The following is a 24,442-nucleotide window of genomic DNA, read 5'->3' on the forward strand; positions in this document are numbered from 1 at the left end:
AAACCAGGATAACCAATGACTGAGCAGCACTGCAGAATACATACATGTCTCTTGTGGTTGCCTCGCAAAAAGGAGCTGGGAATTCCATTTTTACACTCAGAATCACTCTGTTCTTCATAGCTTTCAAATTCACTTGAACTCCACCCATATTCCAATGAGCTGTTTCCACCATCTTCACCATTTTCAACATCATCATAAATCATTTCCTCTGCAAGAATTAAACCAAAATTTAAAAAGCTACACTGAAATGGATGTTTGTTCAAACACAAAAAAACTTGTTCAGGATATGCTATAAAGAATTGTACAGACTTTTGTATGCACACTAAAAAATCTGAATTAAATACAATACTCAAATAGCCAAAGCAGATTGTCTTTGTCGAGACAAAGTACTAAAGAAAGTGTTATAGGTACACACCACGATCCTTTTAGAAACTTGTGCTACTCAAATGACACAGTTGTGTCCAGATCCCACAAAAAGATTCAGAACTTCAAAGGAAGTTTAAATTGTAGCTGTGAAAGCACATCTGCACTGAGAAGCATCACCCTTCAATTTGTAAGCTTGCCATTTGTCCCTAGGGACATCAGCCCAAATGATAAATGCTAAAGTACTCCAAGAATCAAATGAAAATGTCACTACTTCCAACAAAACATATCAGACCAAAGTAGCAAGAAACAATGGTTTTATGACTCATCACCACCAGTCACTGGAGGTCTCCCACACCTGGCAGCTACCTTGCTCATAATTTACTCTAAAAATTTGAAGTATTAACCTTTTCAAGACATAACCTTTTCAAATCTATATTGCAACTGCTGACTAAAGTACCTCCTGTTAAAGACACGGGCCTTTCCATTGGCACAGATGTCAAGAACATAAAACTTACTCAAAATAAAATGGAAAATTTAGAGACAATTGCTTATCAGGAAACAGGAATGCACTCTACCTGCAGCATCATTTGTCATCACAAGTAGAGAATTGTGTGGACACTTGCCATGGCACAACACTTCTGCCAGAGATCGCTATTGTCAGAAGTTATGATACAACATTTACAACTGTCTCCTATTAAACTCAGTAAACAGCAGCTGTGCTTTTAAGATTGATGTTTTGTTTAAACAGAGAAAAAATATATACTCAAAAGAAAAGCTGCCATGTTTTACATATCCATCTAAACCCTGGATTTTATTATCAACATTAATTAAATTCTTTATAATCAACACAGATTCTAGTCTAATTTGGAAGATTAAGATTTTTTTTTAAAAAAAAAATTAAATCCCCTTACATATCAAGACTGTCCTTAAAATACTTGTACTGAAGAAGACATCTTAGTGGTAATCTATCACAATGAGTAACTTAAAAGAACCATCACAGTAAATTAAAATAAATCAAGATATATGCAAGTCTAATTCCTGTGCTGTCAGCTTTGGGGCAGGATTTACCCCATGACTGAGTGAATTTATCTTGTCCATGTGCTAATCTAGATTGTCTGACTGAAACTTATTTTGGAATAGTTGTGTCTCCCTGACAAAATATACAAATAATAAACATCAAGATGATGAATGTACGAAGATGAAATTTCCCTTATTTTCCTACCTATTTCCTCAGAATCTTTCAATGTCTTTGGGGGAAAAATGGAAATCAAACTTTTAATCAATGTCTCATGGGTTAAGCTAAAGATTCTGACCAATATGCTCAGCAGAACTCTGCTCCATATCCTAGCTCAGCTACCTGGGCCTGGTGTATGTGTTTCCTGACTGATAGCAACAGTGCAAAGATGTCCCTGCTCAGAGTAGCACAGTCCACTGAGGGAACTTCCAGTAACATAAGCATTCAAGTCATGAGTGTAACACAGTACTTTCCAATAATAAATCACAAAAAAAAAAAAAATCAGTAATAATTTATAAAACACCTTGCCTGAACACTACTAAGGACAAGAAATGAAACTGTTACAGCTTTTAAGATTAATATGGTTTTCACACAAAAAAACTTAAATGTTTTCTTGATCCATTAACAATTTCAGTATCAAACACCTACACCCTCTGAGAACCATAAGATGCTGATCTACCAATAAGCCAATTCACTCAAACATGAAATCAGTCAGTAGCAACTGATCTTTAAGCAGACTTCACTACACCCAAAAACTGCAAAACAAACCTGAGCAAGAACTCAATGAAATATGCTCCTTGAGCCCTAATTCCACCATACCCAGGTAAGGTAAAATCTTGACTCCAGCAACTACTTTGAGATCTGTTCTGCCCCTCCAAACATGGTCACAACCATCAGGAGTGGAGCACTTCCAATCCAAAATAAAACATTTCTTTAGAGTCACAATAAGGATGGTGAACAGCCACTCTGGACCGTCTCTTCCATCTATCAAGCATTTATATATTGAAGGGAACTTCCAAGGAAAGAGCTTCTCTCTGTAACTATGACAATGATACATAATCATACATCAATTATTTAAAACACACTTTTCCTACAGCTACAACACTGTAATTCTCTAATATGCAGAATAATCAGGCATTTGGAACAGTATCTATAAAACAAAGCAGAATTCAGCTTCTGAGAAGATCAGTACAGGAGATAGTCTTTTAAATGTTAGTATAATTCTGAACTTTCTAAAACCTACCAATTATTGACACAATGTTAATTCCATTTACATATAATTTAGGTAAATGAACGTATCTGTTTAGTATACATGTATATAATTCCATTTTACATTGTTTTCAACATTACAAAGACCTCAAACCTGGTTCAGACTCTGAATCTTCTCTTGGCACATCATCATAAATTACTTCATCTGGGTCTAAAACCAAGACAGAAAAAAAAAATAATGAGAAATTTCCTAGAATTTGAATGAGACCAAGAGTTTAAGAGGCATTTGGACAAAGCCCTTAAAGTGCCTTTAGCTTTTGGTCAGCCCTGAAATGGTCAGGCAGTTGAAATGCTGTAGGTCCTCTCCAACCAAAATATTGTATTCTATTTTAAAAAATTTTGGTTATATAGACATATATGAACACAATGGAGATATGACTCACTTTCCACTAGCATTTTCCTTGCACATCTAATCATTTAAATATTGCAATAATGCACAAAGCAGTATATGTTATTTGTGAAATTTCAGAGTTTTGTCTGCATTGTTTATGATGACCTTTGGTAGCCTGAAAACAAAAATCCACTTCAAAAGCCAGTATTTCTCCCTCCTTCTTACAGAAGTATGGTATGTTCTGTGCCTGTTGAAGGCTGCTCATTGCCTTACTGAATGGCTATAGAAAAGCTGTAATTGACCTTTTAAAAAGAACCAAAACTAAATAATGTAGTGATCATCAAAGTACATTAAAAGGCAGAATGACAATGCAAATTCTTTAGTCACTTCATGAAATATGTAAGATTAACCTCCAGCCCATTGGGAATGGCTGAGAACAGGCAGGATATCAAATCACACAGTCTCTGTTCTGGTTTAAAATGCATCTATCAGCCAAGAATCAACAGGACACACCCAGACAGTGGCAATTCCTTCCTTTCCACTTCCTTCAAGTAATTGTTTTCCAACTACTGCACAAGAAGAGCAATTTCAAATACAGTTGCAGATCAGAATCTGGAGCTTATTTCCACTTATTTCCACTTCACATGCATTGATGGAGCCAAGAATCTTCCACCTTCCAAAAGGTGAAAAAGTGAATGCTAACTTTATTCTAAAATACAATTTTATTACACTGTTGAATGTTCCAACTGGTACAGCTTGGTTCTGGCACCTATCTGAAAACACACAGTAAAAGTGAACACGGACATTCCCATAAAATCTGCTTGTGCACATAGACACATACTGCTGATCACAACTTAGGATTGAACACCTTCCACAGCTGTACTTCAGTACTCGCTGGTACTTACTTTCCATCCATGCTGTATTTTCAGGATCTGCAACCCATTTGGCTAGGGCATCATCCTCTTTCTTGGTCGGGTTATCTTCACTTGAAAAAGAGGCATCAAATAAAAGAACTAAAAATTACACCACAACATTTTTAAACATCCATGAATACAAGGCAGTAAATATCTTTCTGCCTTCTAGTTTCCACTCCAAGGCTGCTGATTACTCAAAAATATTGCTTCAGTACATAGTTGGGTGATGAATAATCTATTCTGTTTAATAGTTTGAGAATTTTAGTCAGAAAACTGAAAACACTTTGTTTACATTTTTAAAAAAATTGAAAACAATTTCTTTACAATTTTTAAAAATACTCTGCTTTTGAGTTCATCTACAAGAACACAGGAAATTCTCTCAGAAACAGTGAAGTGAGAGCTCCTTTTTCATGGTGAATAGGACTACAGACATTCTGGGTTACATTAGGAGCCATCAGGCAAAACTGCTATCCTCCTTCACCTGGTGCCTCTGTAGCAACTTGTCTAGTTTTGGCTTCTCAACCCTCCCCTGCTAGAGAGCTGTGGAGAAATTTAAGCTACCTCTAGAAAGATGTAGAGACACTGAAGTCAGGGACTAAAGCACCTGGTTTACAAGGAAGAAGATAAAAGACATGGTGATTATTTAGTATGGTTGTTATGGGGTGATCCAAGAGCAGCTACAACTATCCAAAAGATAGCTACAGAGGTGATTGGAATCAAGGCTATTTTTTTTGTTGTTGTTGTTTACATTTGTTTTGGGGCCCTTTTTTTTTTAATGCCAGACAAAGAGGGAATGGTCAACAGACTGCCCACTGGAAGATTTGGTTTGGGCATTTGGAGAGGTAGGGGGAAAGGTAGTACAGCAGGAAAGACTGCTCAGGGAAGCTGCAGCACCTCGACCCTTGGAGGGTTTGAAGGCTCAGCCAGCAAGGTCGTGGTTTTATCTGATGGAGTATTGGCAGTGGCCCTGCTGGAAATAACAGGTTAGACAGTCTCCAACAATCTGTTGCATCTGACATTGCCATTACTCTATAAAAATTCAACCCATTGTGTCATGCACAGTTACACACACCTGTGCTGATTTTAGTACAGAATTACAGTAATAAGAAAGTGAAAAAAAACAAATCAATGAACAGCCAACAAACATCACACAAGGTGATTTTGCGTGATCAAGCATCACACAAGCAAAATAAAATACTTATCAAATACAAGCTTTCTTAGGAATTAAGGTTTTACAAATCATTAAAACATGATGAACTAGCAATCACCTATTCTGAGGGTCCTCCAGGTTTACAGAATTATAATGGCATTCTTCAGTTGCTGACTGTGAACCTGCCAAGTAGAAAAAAAAGAAAAAGAAAATGCTTGCAATAACACATCAGTTTGGCTCAAATGACACATTTTAGCATAAGAAACTGATTTTACTAGTTCATGGCTAAAGAATAATCTCCTTTTTTTAATAGTTTTATTCTTACACCTATTCTTAAAAAAATACAAGTTTCTTCACCCCATGCATTTTTGAAAACTAAGCAATTCAAAGATACTGCCATTTGTTAGATCATCTGTTAAGAGGAAATTAAAATGCCTGATGCATTTAATTCTATCTATCAAACATATTCCTATACAGGTAATAAGAACCACACAAATATTTGCTTTAACTTGACAGTATTCCTAAAAGGTAAAGGCTGGAATAAAGATTGGAATTACAGAAGAATTCTTGCCTAGCTAAAGAAAAGTATATTAAAAATACAAAAAAGGAAAAGGCAGGATATGGGGAGCTTTCTTTTCCTACTGTCTTGAAATTAAGCTGTCAACTCTCTCAACTCTGGTTACAAAATGAAACTCTTGTTTCTGTAATAATCCATAGTTATTTCCCTTTCTGGTTTCTTCTTCTGTCTTAAAATTGTGCTAGATGACAGAGAATTCATCAAACCATCAAGGGAAAAATTCCGCACCAACTCTAAATCCACAAGAATTGGAAAATACATAAATAGAAATATAGGAAAGGGAAAGAAATAGAAAAGATATATATAGATGCATATAGAAAAGGTAAAAGGGAGATTAATTTGCCAGGATCTAGAAAAAAAGTCAATAAAAGGTATGAGAAGAAAACATTTGACTTGAATACTGAACTCTGGATCTGTAAATTATTTCATTACGTTAAAAAGGAATCAGCATTAATGATATTCACCCAGGGTGAGCACCACACAAGAAAGGTACTTGAGATTAACCAAGGATTCCCCTTTGAATAAAGTAAGGTATGTAAACACAGTACCTTCTTCATCCACAGAAACACTGCGTATGATGACAGGACTGGAGTATGCTGGCAGTATCAAAGGTAAGTTGGATGGCACAGCATATCCGCAAGGGACAGGAACAGAGTATCCACCGGACAAGCTGGGACTTGCACATTCATCTTGGGGACTTGGTTCTGGTGACGAGGATGGATCCTTATCTTGGATTGGGGAAATATTTATGACTGAGTAGGGATTTACTTTGGCTGGAGTGCCTTCTGCAGCAGGTTGTGATGTTTGCAGCTTCTCACTGTTTTCTAAATTATCAGCACCTTTAGTTGGAAGATTAAACAAAAATACAAAGTTCAATTTTTTTATACCTGTTCAAGCTGCTCTAATAACTCTTTGCAAATATGCTAAACACTGACCTGATCTTTACTAAGCAAATTGCTTACACCCTATGACTCAAAATTCCCACACAGTAGGGCCAACATCCCCATTTTACAGATGAGCAAAGAAAAGCAGAATGAGTTTACAAAGATGCCTATGGAAAAACAGTAATTTAACTGACATAATAACTCATAAGCACGAGTCAAAATAGTCTTAAATCCTAAAGGTTAAAATCAGCATTCTAGATGAATTTGAGTCCTACAAACACAGGAAATATTTTAGGGGTAGTCATGAGGACAAGGAAAGTTTCACTGAGGTACAGCAGAACCACAGGCCCCTCTGAAGGGAACTGCAGAACTGCATCCCAAATGATCAAATGATTTTAAGCTGTAAGCACAACTTCACAATAAGGATGAGCAAGCAACAGATGCTCAGGGAAAGATAGTGCTTAAGTTACAGGTTGTCAAACTGCACAGTACCTGAAGAGTTATCTACCTTTAATTGCCATAAGCACAATGAATTTATTTACAAAAGGAAATTGGATCGAAATAAGCAAAATCAGCTGTTAGCAATTTAAGCAGAATACAACAATTTCCAGACTATACCTCAGCAATGGGAACATCTGTATATGTAATAAAAAATGTTTCAATATTTAGCAAAACTCTGTTTATGAAGGAAATTCATACATTCAAACTCCACTTATTTTATGCACAGCATCTCAAGCTCAGCAACCAGCAAATTTAGCTGTGAAACACCTTATCTCAAGACATTGGTGTGCCTTAAGACCAGCAAGGATATACATTTTTCCTGTAGCATGACATTCAGACTATGTCCAACCCACTGGTGTGGATATCACACGTGAATGGGAAACCTCACAGGATTTAGACGTGATGGTCACTTGCCCTGTCAGATCTACCATGATTGTAATTAGCAGGAATATTCAAAATACTTGCAGCGTATTTCCATGTGTGAGAGACTGGACTATGACTCAAAACAAATTGACAGCTTTCAGAGGTGCCTGGGTGCTTTGCTGAGGCCAGGTTTGCAAGCCCACAAAGACAGTGAGTTTTTTGGTGTGCAATGACAAACCTCTGGTCAAGACAGGGGGGGTGAACTTATCACCACCAGAGGTTACAAACTGGGCTCTGAGTAAGGGGCAGACCTTGGGGAGACAGTATCATGGCAAACTGCATTCCCTTACACACACCCCTTCCTCCTGGGAAGGTCACATTTACATGTAGGCTTACTGACATTGGAGGCAGCTGCCTTAGAAAAGCTCATAAACTGACAATGACCACTGAAGTGCCCTCAGACTCATTTCTGACACCCTCCACCAGAGAACTGCACCTGATCAAAAGATGATCACAATAACAAAAGAGGTGCTTGGGCACTCCCACCTGAACCTGAGAGTGTATTAACACACCAGACTTTGTATTATGTGGGCTTTTTCACCCACCTCTGACAGATCAAGACTTTCACATGTCACTTCAATCAGGTCTCATCACAGATCCATAGGTGATGATGATGTATCTTCCTACTCTTACCCTTTCTTTCTCTTTCTTCCTTTCTTTTTCCTTATATTTTTTCTTAAGAGGGTGGCACTTCTATGTTTTGATATTGCCATATTACTATATGTAATAATAACCAAAATGGCTACATATATGCTTTCCAATTCAACCAAATTGTTCCAAAGTAAACCCAGCATGTATATTTACAAACAGGAACCATTCAGTGTCATTTCACTCTAATCTGCTCTAAGTGATCCAAAAAGTAGAGCCTGAGTTACCCTCAGGGGCAGGCCATAACACCATGGAAAACTCTTGTTAAAGTACTTTTATTGCACTGTCAAGAAAAGGCATCTTATGATCAGTCTTGATTATTTAGCCCAGTGGAGGTACAGACCAACAGGCTGACTTACCTGCAGCACCAGCCTCTTGGGGCTCTAAGTTATTTCCAGGGCCAGGAACAGGCGGCACAAGGGCTTGCCTGTCTGCTTCTGGTATCTCATCTCCACTGTCAAAGTCAAACTGTTCTCCCTCGTCCTCCTCTTCATCATTCGGACCCGTGGCTTTTGGTTCATGTTCTAGAACTGTGCAAAGACACACCTTTGGTTGTTTGCTCTTAATAACGATCTCATGGGACCAGTAAATGCTCCACATTACAAATGAAGCTTACACAATGAACCCTTAGAATTTTAGGTAACTGGAACAGAACAAAAGTTGATTGATGTGTTGATAACCTCATGCAGTTTTCAATAAATCCTTTAGTGCAAACAAGGAAATTACTTGGAAATAAATAAACAAGTAATAATGCAAATACACTTGCTTTTTTCATAATGAGCCAAAAGATTTTTAGAACACCTAAACAGCCAATTTTAAAACAAGTTCACCAATTAATTTATTTGCACAGGGACTTTGCAACTTTAAAACTTTAAGTAATTTTTCCTTTTTAAATCAAACTCCTAAGTCTATTCTTTCCTAACAGTGCCCAAATACCAGTGACAATAACTGAGTTCACACACTCCAACAGAGACAAGCAGATTGTTTTTCCTACTCCAATCTGAGACAGTTTTAAACCAAGGACCTCAAGCAACATGCTATTAGCCCTATTACCACACACAAGTGCACTCTGGTGGAGGGAGGGTGTGGAACCTTTGAAGAAATGGCTGAAATAATGACACCCTAATATGAATAGGAATTGAGGTTTTTTTTCTCTTTGCTTTTGAAGATACTGTAGCACAGATTTGGCACTGTACATCGGGCTGGGGAGAGGGAGCAGGAAGAAGTACACAGCAGTTTCTCCCATGCCATTGGGGAAAACCCATGAAAATTTAAACCCCTTCATGTTCTACAGCATAAAACAATATCCTAAAAAAGATAAAGATGTAAACACACAAGTACATAAAAACTTATAAAAAAAGTTATAAAAATTTACCCAAAGGTGATAAGGTTCACCCCCCCTCCTTTCTCAGGTAACACAAAATGAAAAATAAGTCTTGCAAAGACAATTGATCTGCTGCATCGTGATGATGTTATCAGCTATCCTACCATCCAGGACACATTTTTTATCTTTATCATAAAACTCACAACACCCCAAAGCTCTAGACTGCTTAGATTGTCATGGTAATCAGCATTCCTGCCAAGGCTTCTGTTTCTTCAGGAAAGCTCAGCTCAGGCTGAGCCAGCATATTTTACCACAGCCACAAATAACAAGATCTTTCATGCAGCCTCTCTGCAGGAGAAAAAGTGAACTAATTGCAAAAACAGTACAGAACAAAAAACCCAGGTTATCCTGCATTTATTGTCATGTGTTATGGCTGAGACAGCAGGACATTTAATTTCATTTTGATGAATTCCTTTCAAAATTCTTCTGTATGAAATCAGGTTTCTCATTTTTGCTTTGTCCATTAGCAATTCTTTTTTTTCCTGAAAGATGCAAGAAATTCTTCAGAGCTCGTCCAAGTGATTAAAGACAAACAAACATGGCATTCTTCCTAATTCAGCATCCATCTGACTAAACTGTAATACTTTTTGCTTGACTGTGTAATGGGGAAAAGAAATAAAAGAGGGGAAAATGTATTTTCAATATGATTTAAAAAAAAACAAAATGGATGTGACATCTAATTTTTTTTTTGATATGGCTGTTAACACCACCCCCCTTCATTCATTTCAAAACATTTACTTTGCATCATAGACAAACAAGGCACAGAACCTGATAAATGGGCACTACAGCCTGGAGAGATCCCATAATCGCACCACTGATGGGACAGCGGGTTAGGATTACAAAAAGAGACAAAAAGAGAAAGAATACATTGTCTGTCAGAAAGGGTAGACAGGAGCCAAACAAATATCCTCAGTTCAGAAAGTTTTAAAACTGTATTTCAGCTCTGCATCACTTCTACATTTGCTTAATTCTGCAGGCATAAACTTCAGCCTTTTAAATTTACAGATACCTTCCATCTCACATTTAATAAAACTATTCTCTTTAAGCTTGTAATATCAAGGGCATACTATTTCAGTTGATGGAAAAAGTATTTAAACAACAAAAATAATAATAAAAAAAAAATAAAAAAGAAGAGGTTGAGGGCTTTTTGCTTCAACTTTAGAGCTGATCAGAACTGCAGATAAATACATTCTATATCACAAAAAAACAGACAAATTCCTGTTTGGAAAATACCTATTTTCCACAGTTCTTTGTGTTATGTCACAACAACACACAGACAAAAGCTCTTTCTAAGTGCTACAATTAGGAAGACAGACTGCAGCTAGACCCAGGCTGAATCTGGCTAATAAGCACCATCACACATCTTGCAAAATTTCATGCTCATGAAGAAAGCCCCAGTTCCTCCAACCCCTTATCTGCAAATCAAAAGGATCAAGCCAAAAAGTGCATGAAGCAACTGCTCTTGCAGAAAAAAAAAAAAAAAAAGGCAGGGAGAGGGGGAGTTTGGTGAGTGTGTGAGGGCAGGTTTTCAACGGCACCCTCCCTTGCAAAAAACACACAGAGGAAACTTATTTTTTTTACCATCATTTTAAAATGAAGTAATTCTTTTTCTGAAGTAATAATCACACAATGCTTAGAATGAGTGTGTCTGTCTTGAATTACTTCAAATAATTAAATTAGTTACTAAAAATCCAATTTTCTCTTTCACCACTACTAATATCCTTAGCTTTCTGTGTGCAACCAGAGCAATGGGAATACAAAATTTGATTGAACTTGCTCATCTTATGGCTATGCCATTCTGAGAGCTCTGTAAATGCTTCAGGGAAATTCTTGCATTTCTAAAAATTTATATCTGGAGTTTTCAAGACCAAAAAAAAATCTGATATAATGGAAAACATTGTCTTCAAGTTAAATTAAGTATGAAAGTGCTAATTTAGAATCAGAAAAAGGAACACATGTTCTCATAACTGTGCACAGCACACAGATTTATGAATTTTTCTGTGCTTTGTTATCCAGTGAAATGACATTTCTTAAGTTTACTTCAAAAATAAGCTCACTTAGGTTGTGTTTATAGAGAACTGCTGGGGCATAAGCAAATTTAAAAAATGTTTAGTTGCTCTGCAACTTGCAAAGCATTCCTGGCACCATTTGCCTTCCCATCCATTATCCTCAAATTATTTATACTTCAATGTAATATAGCTAAGGAGTTAAAAGAGTGACATTAATTTTAAAGCCCAGATTAAGTCACTGAAGCTTCATTAATAGTTTTCTTAAACAGTTTATTTTAGTGACACAGAAGTAAGAGAAAATAGCTCTGCATGTACTATCAAGTGCACTTTGAATACAATAGGAACACACCAGAAAAAAATAAAAGCTCCCCAAATGTCTGTCCCCTCTTGCTATCTTGTAAATCCATGATGACCCAGAAGTCCACTGAAAAAGTCAACTTTCTTGCATTAAAAACCAAGATAAAGGAAGAATGAAATAGAACTACAACACAAACAGTTCAGCACAGTAAGAATAAGCCTGGAAGCCCTGGACACAACAGGCATGCTGCCACCAAGAAATATGAATAATTTATGTTTTAAGGTTTGAAAAATATTTTTAGAAACAGAAAATTTCTAAATTTCCATTTATGGAAAAACATAAATTTCCATTTATGGAAAAATTATACAGAAGCCTTCCAAGAAATGGAGGGCTTCTGTGTATTAGGGATGTCATTTTTGAAATCAGTTGTACCCAATTTTTTTTTTTTAAAGTTCACAGGCTATTATGGAACAAAAAGCAGAAATGTATCTATTATATTTAAAGAACTCGATAAATATTTTTAGTCGTTACTACCATGACTGATGAAGGAAATAAGTGTACAATGCTTCAAATGGCACATATGTAATTATTATTTAGTGAAAAATATGAATACAATACTGAACTAAACTAAATACGAATACAATACTAAAACACACTGGCAGGAGTTGCCTGCTCTTATTCCAACGTGCAGTTTTAAAACATTTATCTTTTTTGTACATTATTTTGGATTGCAACAAGACACTTAGAACTGCAAAGACCTACCTTCCTTTCAAATGAATTCCCCAAATGTTTCAACTTTCTACAAACACTTGAGTAACTTGAAATACATAAGAAAATATTTTTAGTAAAAAATTTAAAATGCTACTACTACAGAATATTTTTAGGTAGTATAAAATGTGTTAACTTACACAGGTTACAAGTCAAAATAAACTGTCAGACATAGCAATCAAAATGTTTATTATTTATCCTTGATACATTCCAGAGATTTCTCTGATGAGATACCCTTCCCTTTATAAACCTGTTTTTCTATTGCCGAGCTCTTTATGGAAGTGTACAACAGAAATAAGTATTGAAAGCATACAGTTACCAGGAAACAACTGAATTTTTAAAGGTATCATTATTTTTGTAAAATTAGCCCTTTGGGGCCAAACATATTCTGCTGACTGTGCTCCAGGATAAACGGGATCTCAAGCTCTTCCCTTTTTATTTCAGAAGAGATTTAATAGCAGAGGCTTGGTGTTTGTCAGGATGGTGAGCCTTGTGCTAGGAAACACTCATGTCTGCAGAAGCTTCCAGGTTTGGCCACCTTTGTAAAATAAAAGCTGCCTCATATTCAGCAGGAACTTGAAGACAGGTTTCAAGAAACTTGCCCACCACTGGACAGCCTCTTGTTTCTCCCAGCTTGAAAGCACTACTTAGGTTGCATTCCTACAGCTAGAAAGCAACGTGGTATTTTCAACCCACTCATCTCCCACTTGTGACCATTAATTCTTCAGTTCCAGGACAGAAAACTGCAGCTAAATATTCTTTCACTCTGGTACTCAGCTGACACATCGCTCTTCTGCCCTTCCTCAAAGGACACCTGCACCAGCGCAGGGAGAGCAGCGAGGTGCGGGGCAGGAGGGATCCTGCAGGAGAAAGAAAGGCTGACCTGCAGAGCAAGTGCTTCTGCCAACACTGCCCTTCACTGACACTTCCCAGTCACACGTACACACAGTCACTCACCAGTACACCACTGGCATCCATAAATCACCTCCTCACACAGTCACACAGGTGGAAAGTATCTCTTTTGCTCAGGGAAAATAAACAGCTAGGACAAAACTGTGTATGCAAAAACACACGAGTAAGCACTCCTTCCCATGGGAAGCGGATCAGAGCCAAGGACTTTCATTCCCCATGCACTCTCAGTTGTGCTAAGCTGGCACTGCAGGGAACCCAGGTCCTTGTGCTACAAGCACACTGCTAATTACACACAGTTCACACACACATCCAAAGCATGACCACAATGTTATCATTATCAGTCTCTGTGGAAAACAGTTTAAAAAAAAAACCCAACCAAACTAAAGAGTATACATTCATGCAAAAAGTGTTTCTAGTGATGGAAACAAAAGCAAAACCACATGAATTAACAGGCTTTCCCTGTAAATAAATAACAAAGAAATAAGTACAAATGCCTCTTCAGTATTTTGCAAATACATACACTACATACTAATTATGTTGTTGAGCATGCACAACAGATATTGTTCTTCTGGATAAAAAAACAAATTCAAAACCAGTGTCAGAAGAGTAATGAATCTGCCTGTTCAAGTTTCAGAGAGCCTTCTAACAACAGCATGCCTAACACCAAAAAAATTGCATTCCTTGAAATAAAGCCCAAGTCTGTGAATGGATGAGATTTACAAATAGAAAAAACCCTGAAGTTTACAAACCACTCACAGAGATAAAAGTTAAGTATTAATTACCTAAAATTTAAAAGAACTGAGTGGCAAAAAATCAAGTCTAAAATTAAAGCATTAAGACATGAACCAGGCTGTCCAGAGAAAAGCAAGAGCAACACCAGTAGACTTGTACTCCTTTGTACATGCATGCCTCAGCATGCTTTTCAGTTCTGGCTACCAACAAGGCAGCTATGTAAAATCAGTGTTTTGTGGCCATTCACTTTAAATATTCAGCACACTCGTGGCACTGGTATTGCCTGCCACCACTAGAAACACAGATCAAGCCTAGTCCCAAGGATGTCTTTTCTACCTCAGCCCCATATTAGCACATTCTGACATACGAATTTCACCAATTCTGCAGGTGCTGTAAGGAAAGCCTGTGCACATGTTATTTGGAATACTGCATAAATACATAGGAGATCCCTCTCTATGCTGAAAAGCACCTATCCATATTAAAGGCTACTAGCTTTCCATCAGTATTCAAGGAATACCAATATATATATATTTAACCCTTAGAAATCCAGAAGTCACCCATCTGAATTGGTATAAATGCCACTAGGCAGCTTAGCTGAGGTACAACGGGTCTGCTGATGATGGCTGTGTAGCCGAGCACGGCCTCAACCACTGCACACATGACCCACTGAACTCTCCTACAACGTGCTGCCAAATGGACAATCCACACAGGGAATAGGAAAACCAGAGAGCTCTAATAAAACAGAAATGAAACAGCAGACTACAAAGTCATTGAGAAAATTAAATATCCAGCTCTGGCAGTGCAAGGACAGAACATGTTGGCTAACCATCAGGTACAAATGACAACCAAAGGAAAATAAAAAATTTTCTACAAAATGTAGCTTTGACCATGTAGTCAACAATTTTATGAATAACCATTTTTAAGGAAACTTCCACCAGTGAGAGCTGTCTGGCTTGTTATTTACTTCTATACTTTTTTTTTCTATCAGTTATCAACTATTAATATCTAGTTTTCCAAATAATTAATTTTACTTTGAAGTAATTGCTGTTTAATGTTTTGAGGTATTTATCTAATACAGTCTGTTTTATTCTAATTAGCAATACAAAAGTGCTGACTCATCTAGCAATATCTTAGACCAAAAGTTCTTTAAAAGTAATTTGGAACCCTGTGAAGCAGAAGGTAGTCAGACACACCCCGGAGATCTAAAACAGAGAGCATGAGATTGCACTTCTACAGAAAGAAAACATATAGCTTGGGTGCATAAACTGACTATTGTACTAAAGAAAAGCTAAAAGCCAACCAGACCAAAAGCTTGAGTTTTTAGGTCTTGGATCATTCTAGCAACATCTTTCTACCAGGATGACACAGTCTGGTTAAGAAATTAGCAAAGGATTTGACTTCATTTTTGGATCATGTTTTTTCCTCCACCCTGCCAGCAATTGTACACACTTCCTAGACTGAGCCTTCAGGTGACTCTAGCAAAGGGATACTTAAATCCTGGATCATTGGTGCAGGCTGAACAACCCTTTGTCTAGCAATGTCAATACTTAAGCACTTACTGGGTGCCCCCAAAAGCACCCCTTAGAACACGTAAAAGCCTCTGAATTCCAACAGAGGCTGATACACAGCCCTTCATACACTCAGCCTACCTCCACAGCAACAGCCCAGGAGGGATCAGAACATGCAGGCAGCTCCAGGCATACAGCTGTCCTTTTGGACACACTGCCAAAGGTTCCTTGTTCCAAACAATTACAACTCCATCTAACACTGAGCACTGAGTGCAACCTGTTTACATGTTTAAAAATAATTAAGATTTAACCATTTCTGTTTCCCCCTTGATGAATTCTGGACAAAGAAACAAACTAGGTATTACATTTTACAGCAATTTTCTGTATCTTTTACCAAAAAAAGTAATCCAGAACAGAATGGTAATGTCCTGTAAATCCAGGACAATACTGGAAATATTTAGGATTTCAGCTGGCTTCTTTCCTCCTCATTTCTATGGTTATCCCTTCATCCAGCCTAAAGAGCACTAATCAGAGAGATTGATTTGTAAACTAAGCATAATATATGCCAAATATGACAAATCCATTATCTCAGCAACTAATGAGGAGGGAGTTTTATAGCATCCTCTTTCTTAGTATTTATTTTAATTATTATTTGAACACATCTTGATCTTATTTGCCCTAACACGGTAAGGTCCAGTTTTAGCTCAAAAAAGACCCTGTGGAATTCAAGCAAACTCATGAAAATAGTAATTTTTACACCACTGAACTCTCAGAAATCCTATTTTACCACAAATTCTATCACTTTAGTGGATACTATGGAACAATGATGTTTCCTTGGGATCTTCCAGTCCAGAGCTCTTCTCAGTGCTCCCTTTCATTAGCCATGGAGGGGGAAGGAAGCTCTGCCTTGGCCCCCAGACTGGTCAAAGAAAACCACCATAAGCAAACATTACCATTCAGACCTTCAGCCAGTCCACATGGAAGTCAGAAAGGAATTTCTTCCAATATTAAAACTCTTGTTAAGAATTGGTTTTGTGTATTTGTTTTCCATGGCCAGGTTTTGCAAGTGCAGGGTCTACAGTGGTGGCTACTATGAAAAGCTGCCAGAAGCATCCCCCATGTCCAGCAAAGCCAATGCCAGCCAGATCTGGGAGTTCTGATCTAAGAGATCAGAGATCTGAGAGCTGCTGTGAGGAAAATTAACTCCATCTCAGCCAGACCCAATAGAGTTGGCAAGTGCTCTACTCATGCAAATATAAATGGGTCACCATCTGACATGCATGGGGAAACAGCAATCCCAGGCAAATTTAATTTTACTTCTCTTTGCAATACAGGAGACTGTTAAGATCCTCCAGACAAATTACTCTTAACCAATTCACTGCTCTCAGGGCAGAACCTGAATTTCCCTCTGTCCCCCCTGCCAACAAAGAGAATGGGGAAATACAGAGACTGGGAAGTCATCCATCAGTTGGCATCCCCGTGGCACAGGAGCACCGGCACCTTCCCTTACAGCCCCTAGAGAAACATAAGGTTAAGGTTAACCAACATAAGGTTATCCAGAAGGTTATCCAGAAATTATCATGCTTTCACCTAAACAAAGTTATTGAGCTCAACAACAGACTATTTAACACTAAGACATATTCTTGAAACAACCCTTCTTTGACCTACTATTTCATCTTCTGTATTCATTTTAATGAAATTATGGTAAGGCTAGAAAGATTATTTCAATGAGGAAGAAAAAAGAAAATCTATACAGGGTTGGAAGAGTCTTCTCCCAAAAATGTTTAACAAGTATGCTTTCCTCAGATTACTAGTCATAGCTCCAGTTCCTCCATGCAAGAAAAGCAAGCAGCACCTAAAAAATGTTTATTGTATTTATATGTATTTAAGTTATTATAATGCAGACAAGATTTTATCTGAGACAAGCTCAAGCACAAGGTAAGAGAATTATAACAATTTATAAAAAAGTGAATATTTCTGAAAACTCTAGAGTAGAATCATTACAGAGGCTTTAGGCATGGTTAGTGAATATTTATTGAGTTCAGGGAAACAGAAGTAAAAAACTAAAAAAAAAACAACAAAACAAAACAAATTTCTCGGTTCTTTGCCAACAATTTTTCCAAGCCAATTAATAATAGATACTAGTCCTAAAAAGGAAGAAGTATAGGAAAAAAAATAACTCACCATCTTCTTACATATTGGCTCACTAAAATTAAAATTTCAGAGCTTAGTTTCAACCATTTGTTGAGAGAATACCCAAAAATCAGCATAAATTCCTTTACAAATTTTAGGTTTTTTTAAAGCAATCAAGACTAGTTACCACTAACCAATGATCAGGTTTTGCTACAATCCCCTGTAAGGCCTTTATCTCATCATCAACTACTCTTTCTGATTAACATGTCTGGGCTTTTTCCCTACACAAATCTAGCAAGTGAAGTCAAATTAGTTTAAAGAGCAGCTGAGTAAACAGGAAAAAACCCAACAAAACAACTACATCTTATTATTCTGAAAGAAAACACCAAATACTGTCAAAAGAATGAAGTCACCCACCAAGAAATCCATAACAGTAACATCATTTAACATGTTCTAGACATCTAGCTAAGTACTTACTGTTTTTCTTCAAAATAAAATAAGATATATAATTACATCTATGTACACTGTGCCTTCTTTGTGGGTACTAAAACCAAAAATAAGCTATTTAATAATCAATTTATTTTCTTTCTGTTTTTTTTTTCCTCAACACACAAATATACTTGGCTAGAACTAAAAATACATAATTAGGAGTGACATGTGACACCATAAACGGTTTTTGCAAAGGGAATCTTCTTGCTGCTCTTCATTACACAACTTGTCTGAATTGTCACAAAAATAATTAATCCTTACCTTAAACAATGCATTTTCCTTCGTTTACTGAGAAAAATGTGACCTTTAGAAATAAATAAATTGTTCTGTTACAGATGGGATGTCAGACACCAGCAAGCTATTGCCAGTTTCAAAAACAAGGAGCCATTCATAACTACAATTCATATTCTGTTCTCATTCTTCTGAAATCTTGGCTCCCTTTTTACAATCATTTGTAACTGTCAGTATGCTGAAAATAGATACCTAGCAATATTGTTTAGCCCAACTCCCTTCATATCTGCAGCTTAATTTAAGTAACTTCTTATTTCCCCAATCACAGTAAATAAATACAATCTTAGGGTCTTCAGTGTTCTGCACTTTCAGAAACTAAATCATAAAACACACAACTGCTTCTCTTGTCGATATTAAAAAAGCCCAATTTAACCGCCTCTTGTTTCAGTCACAAAATTAACTGTTTAAAATTGTTAACACATAAATAAACTATGAAATGTTTTTCACTAAGTAGAAGAAAAGGTACCTAAATAATCTGAAACAAATACATATAGGATACAGAATAAAGAGCAGCTCCTTGACAGAGAAATACAGTCATCTCTACAGCAAAACACAGCAGCTCATCAGAAGCGCCTTACTACAGTAAATAAAAAAATTTTATAAGTTGGTGGGTTTTTTGCTGAGTTTCAGTTTTTTGGGGTTGGTGGGTTTTTTTGGTTTTTTGGTGGGTTTTTTTGTTTTAGGGTTTGTTTTTTGTTATAATACGCAAGGCCATCCCAGTGGAAACTTTTACAAGAGCACAGTTGTTTCTACTTCAGTCTCTACCCAAGGACTCAGGCTAGACTTCCTTCTCAGGGACAGAGGAGCAAGGACTATTTTAGTGTTCTGGCCCTGACAGGGAAACAACAAAAAATAACTGCGGAAAGACACAATCACAGCACTCAGTTGCATACAGGATATCCAGATTTAAGTCCTTGGGCTCCTTGCTCTACATGTCTCCATATCAGGAACAAAGAAATATCCCACTCATAGGTCTAGAGAGCTGATTTTTTATATAAAAAGGTGTGCAGAACTGGTGTCTAGGTGATATTTTTAGTCTATTACCAGTTTTAGGAAAAATAGAAACAAAAACACTTCATTTCAAAGAACATCTTAAATCCCAAACCTCAGCAAGACAAGGCTTATCTTACCCGAGGAACTGGGGACAGTGGTGTGGGTGAGTGAACATCTAGCTCTCCACTGTGCTTGGTCCTTAAGGGTACCCCTCATACTTCTCAAATGAAGATGATTCTCACTCAGGTAGAGAGAATATTTGGCAATAATATGAAGACTATGCATTCAAATTAATTCTCACAATGTCCTTGTACAAACACTGAAATTTCAGTATTTTACTTTAAAATTTTAACAGATCATTTATGTTAATTTTATATAAATGAGAAACAAACAAAAGTATACTCAGTATGAGGAAATACACCCAATGCTTTCTAATAGTTTTCACAGAGAAATCATATGAGGCATAGTGCCATGCACCAGAAAGAGTGAGACAGACATTCAGAGACAGTGAAACTGCAAAACTAACCCACCTTGACACAGAAAGTACCGCCAGTTTCCTTTGTGCAAGAAGCTGTTTCTCAGGTATCCAACCCACCAGGCAAACAAACACAGCTTTCCTTTGGAAACGGGCCCTGATAAACACCTCTCAAGTCCTCACTTAAAGAAAAGGACTTCCACTTTGCAAGATCACCAGATATTTTCCAAGTAGAGGAATGAAAAACTGCCAGACATGACATCTCCTAATAAAGCAGTAATTGGACAAGTACAGGCCATCACATAAACACCATCCTAACATTAACATCCAAGCTCCAGTCCCAGCTTTTCAGTGTGAAGGTAAGTCCTGAACACAAGAGACTCAAGTGATTCCAGATTCTCAGAACTACCAGCTTTGTAATTCCTCTCTCCACAGTGTGCAATCTACAGCATATCCTCTTCCTGTCTAAATGGGTTTGGTTAAGGACACTCCATTGCAGCAATCAATTAAAAGCATAATTATAACTTACAGCCACAATAAAAATCTGCCATTTCAATTTAGCTTTCAAGAAAGGATTTTTTTTCTGTTGACAAAACAAGAATTACCCTCTATTTTACTTCACAAGATAGCCACGGAATTCTTTTATGTAAGAAATTCTAAATACCTGCACTTCATGCCTAAATTGATGTACAGACACACTAAAGAAGGGAACACAAGCTAGCACTATCATCACAAGTATCCATTTTGGAAGTACTCCTTTGGATTTTGCTCTTAGCCAAGGAAGCCTTTGCATATACCCCACTCCCACTGCTCCCTGGTTGTTAAAACATACATTCCCTTGACACACACAGAGAAAAATACTAGGAAATTTTTAATCATGGCTTGAAGAAGCTCTTTTTAAAGCAATCTAGAGGACAGAACACAGAGGCAATATTTTTTCCAAGTTACTACTTGAATTTGCTCTGAGGTAGGAAAGGTAACCAGCACAGACTTGTCACTACCTGATTAGCAATGCATGAATGGAATGTCCAAACACCTATGAACAGATAAGTTGCATAAGCAGAATAAATTAAAACAAATAAAATATGTTACATTCCATTCTTTTACCCATGTAGCTTTTCCTTATCAAGAAGTGGCAGAAGCACCTTCACTATTGACCTTTACTGCCCTAACTTAAACAAGGGATAGATGTAGATGGCTATGGCTAATGAAAACACATTATTTAACCTTTCATCTCTTTTCTTGCAACATCCCCATGACAAAGATGAAGGTTTACTACTATTTTTCCCCTTTGCATAAATTAGAATTGATAAAAAATAAGTTTGGAGACTTTTACCTGGAAAAACCATAGAAAACTTACTCGACAAGAATAGAGCTCAGATTTATAGAGCAAGATATACACTTGTAGATAGAAAGGAGCCCACGTGACTTTCAGCACTACAGCTATCTTTGTTAGGACAAAAATAAGTAAACATAAAAATTCCCACAACATCATAAGAACTTTCTTTAAAAAAGAGCAATTGATTTAATCTGTGCCCCAAGCGTGAGATTTTAGAATCATTATGCCAAAAGTAAGAATTTTTTTTTTTAATGGTGTAGCAAAGTGTTCTGCACCCAACAGGAATCTCATCCTCACTATGAGCTAGGATAACCCATCCCTGTGCCCCTTGTTTGAAGGCACTGACAGTGCTTCAGCCCTGCTGAACAGACACATGGATGGCTAGTGTATATGCATGAAACATAAATCCTCATTTGTTAGTTGGTATGTGTACTTGCTGTTGTACTTGGCCCTAAAATCCTCACTTCTTTTCCACCTGGAAAACAGGTAATGAGAATTATCTAGAAAGTGAACTAAAATGTCTTTTAGTGTCATTATTAAAATTTATCTTCACTGGTAATCTCTTTAATAAGTTTTTAAGAGAGTTAGCAATGGCAAACTAAAAAAAATAAGCAAGTTCCGCTAGTTTCAGACAAAGCTTTTTCAGATGAGAGAGAAATCACAGAATATTCTGAGCTGGAAGGGACCCACAACGCTCATCAAAGTCCCACTCCTGGCTCTGTACATGGCCACCCTGGAATCATACCATGTGCCTGAGAGCATTTTTCGAACTCTGTGAGGCTTGGTGCTGGTCTCTGGGGAGCCTGTTCCAAACTCACCCACTACTCCCCTCCTCTCCTTCCCTACCCCCCCAAAAAAAAGTATCAATTAATATTGACCCAAAATTAGGTAAAGCAGAATCTCAATTTATGTTAAATAAATCTAATCCCAACCTATTAAGAACTGACATGTCTGAAAATAAGGACATGATACACATAGTTGTACACGCCACAAAAACCTTTGCCAAGAAAGAACTTGAACTCTGGAATCGTACTGCACTGCATCACCCTGAAAGCTTGTCAGAGTATCAAACAAGCTGAAATGCTGCACAAAGTTGGAGCAGTTGCTGCAATTACTGTTTGTCTTTGAAAAACAGCAGCGTCTGCTCAAGTGGAAATATTGATTCCTTAGGGATGTCTCTTTCCCTACAGCACTACATTGCTTTGGAGATGGATTCACATAGAGACAGTTTCACATTATCTGTCACTAAACCAAACTGAGCTAAATTCAGGGTCCTGACCACATGGATTAGGACATGGACAGCCAAGGAATTTTTGCCAATAATAGTCTTAGTGATATCTCAGTGATTTCTGCCAATAATGTTGGCCAGAAATCTAACCCATTAAAAGCTGATTTCATGAGTTTCTGCTTCTTTCACATTCCCAACTCCCTAGGTAGTATCTAGTAACACACCTCTATCTGTGGCAGTGCCCAAACTAGAGAGAAAGCAGTTCTGATCTAGAATGACAATTCCCAAATTCCTAGAATTACAGCCAAACAAAACTAAGATTAAATATTCTTTTATACTCAAATGGCTTCATGTAAGTCCTGTGTGAACATTAAGTGAAATGGCCTATATGCATTAATGTATATTATTTAATATACACATATATCAATGTCTATAATAAAGTGCAAGTCCAGAAGTAATACTGTCATATATAAGGAATAGATATTTTTTTACAGAAAAATCACTATCTATACTTACCATAATAGCAATATAACCAAAGTAAGAGAAGGTTCAATCACAAATCTCAGTACTTTTATGTTTTGGGATGACAAGAACAAGCACCTAATAATTCTTTGAAGTCTCCCAGCATCCAGCTACCAAAAGCCAAATCCTGTTAAATATTAAATATGTAGCAGCAAGCACTACACAATGATGTGCTTACAGGAAATCAAACAGGATAAAAAAATCACCACATGCAATGTCCTCTTTGAGCATAAATGCAAAAGGCAGTGAGACAGTGTCTTTGTAAATCCTACCTTTGAGCTCTCAGAAACCTGGGTTACACCAGAGGCCATCCAGCTACCAGCATACAGCAGGCAAGGGGCACTGAGTGTTGACTTTACACAATGAGCCCCTTCGTCCAGCATCTGTAATACTCTTCAGGAAGTGCCTGTGCTCTGACTACACAAAGTTGCCATAGAAAACACATATTTTCAGATTTGGACTGCAAGGACCAATTGCTCCCAGGTTTCTTCCCAGCATGTTCTAACTACACCAGCAAGTCCAAGAACAAGACAGGGTAGATGACAGGAGCTCATGTTTCAACAGAATACTATTGGGAGCAAGTCTTAGGGTGATATGGGGAAAGGTAATATTGCAGAGGTAAAATCACTGCTGGAAAGATAATCAAATTCTTACAGAAAAATTTGCTTTAAACTCCAAACTATTTCAATTACCTTCTGGTGGTGGTGGAGGGAAATCCTCTGTGTCCATTCTAGTGTATCCACCGCACCTTTAGCAGATTGGAAAACACTGCAAAAATGAAGGGAACATGTTTTGTAGATTAATTCAATTTCCAAATACTGAGACACTCCTTTTCAATTTGGCCAAGCTCATACCTATTAGCTAATACCATTATGGAAGAGAGGAAATTTGCCTGGCTCCTTGCTTCAATATGAATACAGTCCAAAATTTTATGTACACAGCCCTCAGTATTGGAGCCAATTCTTTTCATGATCTCAGTAAGCCAGCTGAAGAAAGATGAAGTTTTAAACTATTTGGTACTCTGAGGTTCCCTCTGTGACAATCACAAGGAGATTACTAAAATATGTTATTTCAATGTCTGTTTGGAGTACATATTCCATCTCAAAATCTTTGTGAAGGGGTGAAGGATAAAAATTCTAGGAAGCTTATCAGTTTTCATAATGCTTTTCTCTATCCAACAATCAGAAATAGCAAGATTTAATTATACACCCTGTACACAGCTTCTTTCCACTGTTTGGTTTTTTTCACTAATCTTAAAAATTCTGCTTGAGTCCCTCTACTCC

The 24,442-nt window shown here is 37.2% G+C and overlaps 1 protein-coding gene across 3 annotated transcripts in view; it reads right to left on the reverse strand.

Annotated features, from left to right (window-relative positions):
• Positions 1 to 24,442, reverse strand: part of ARHGEF10 (Rho guanine nucleotide exchange factor 10) — a 99,352-nt gene that overhangs the window by 70,019 nt on the left and 4,891 nt on the right. For all 3 annotated transcript variants that reach the window (XM_015622221.1, XM_015622223.1, XM_015622220.1), the window contains exons 2-8: positions 23,852 to 23,927; positions 8,438 to 8,608; positions 6,171 to 6,461; positions 5,164 to 5,227; positions 3,887 to 3,966; positions 2,745 to 2,801; positions 45 to 208 (exon numbers count right to left, since the gene is read on the reverse strand). In XM_015622221.1, the coding sequence (XP_015477707.1) occupies positions 45 to 208; positions 2,745 to 2,801; positions 3,887 to 3,966; positions 5,164 to 5,227; positions 6,171 to 6,461; positions 8,438 to 8,608; positions 23,852 to 23,888 (864 nt within the window). In that variant the 5' untranslated portion in view covers positions 23,889 to 23,927. The remainder of the gene's footprint in view (positions 1 to 44; positions 209 to 2,744; positions 2,802 to 3,886; positions 3,967 to 5,163; positions 5,228 to 6,170; positions 6,462 to 8,437; positions 8,609 to 23,851; positions 23,928 to 24,442) is intronic.

This window comes from Parus major, chromosome 3 (genome assembly GCF_001522545.3).
Source record: "Parus major isolate Abel chromosome 3, Parus_major1.1, whole genome shotgun sequence".
Classification (NCBI taxonomy): Eukaryota; Metazoa; Chordata; class Aves; order Passeriformes; family Paridae; genus Parus; species Parus major.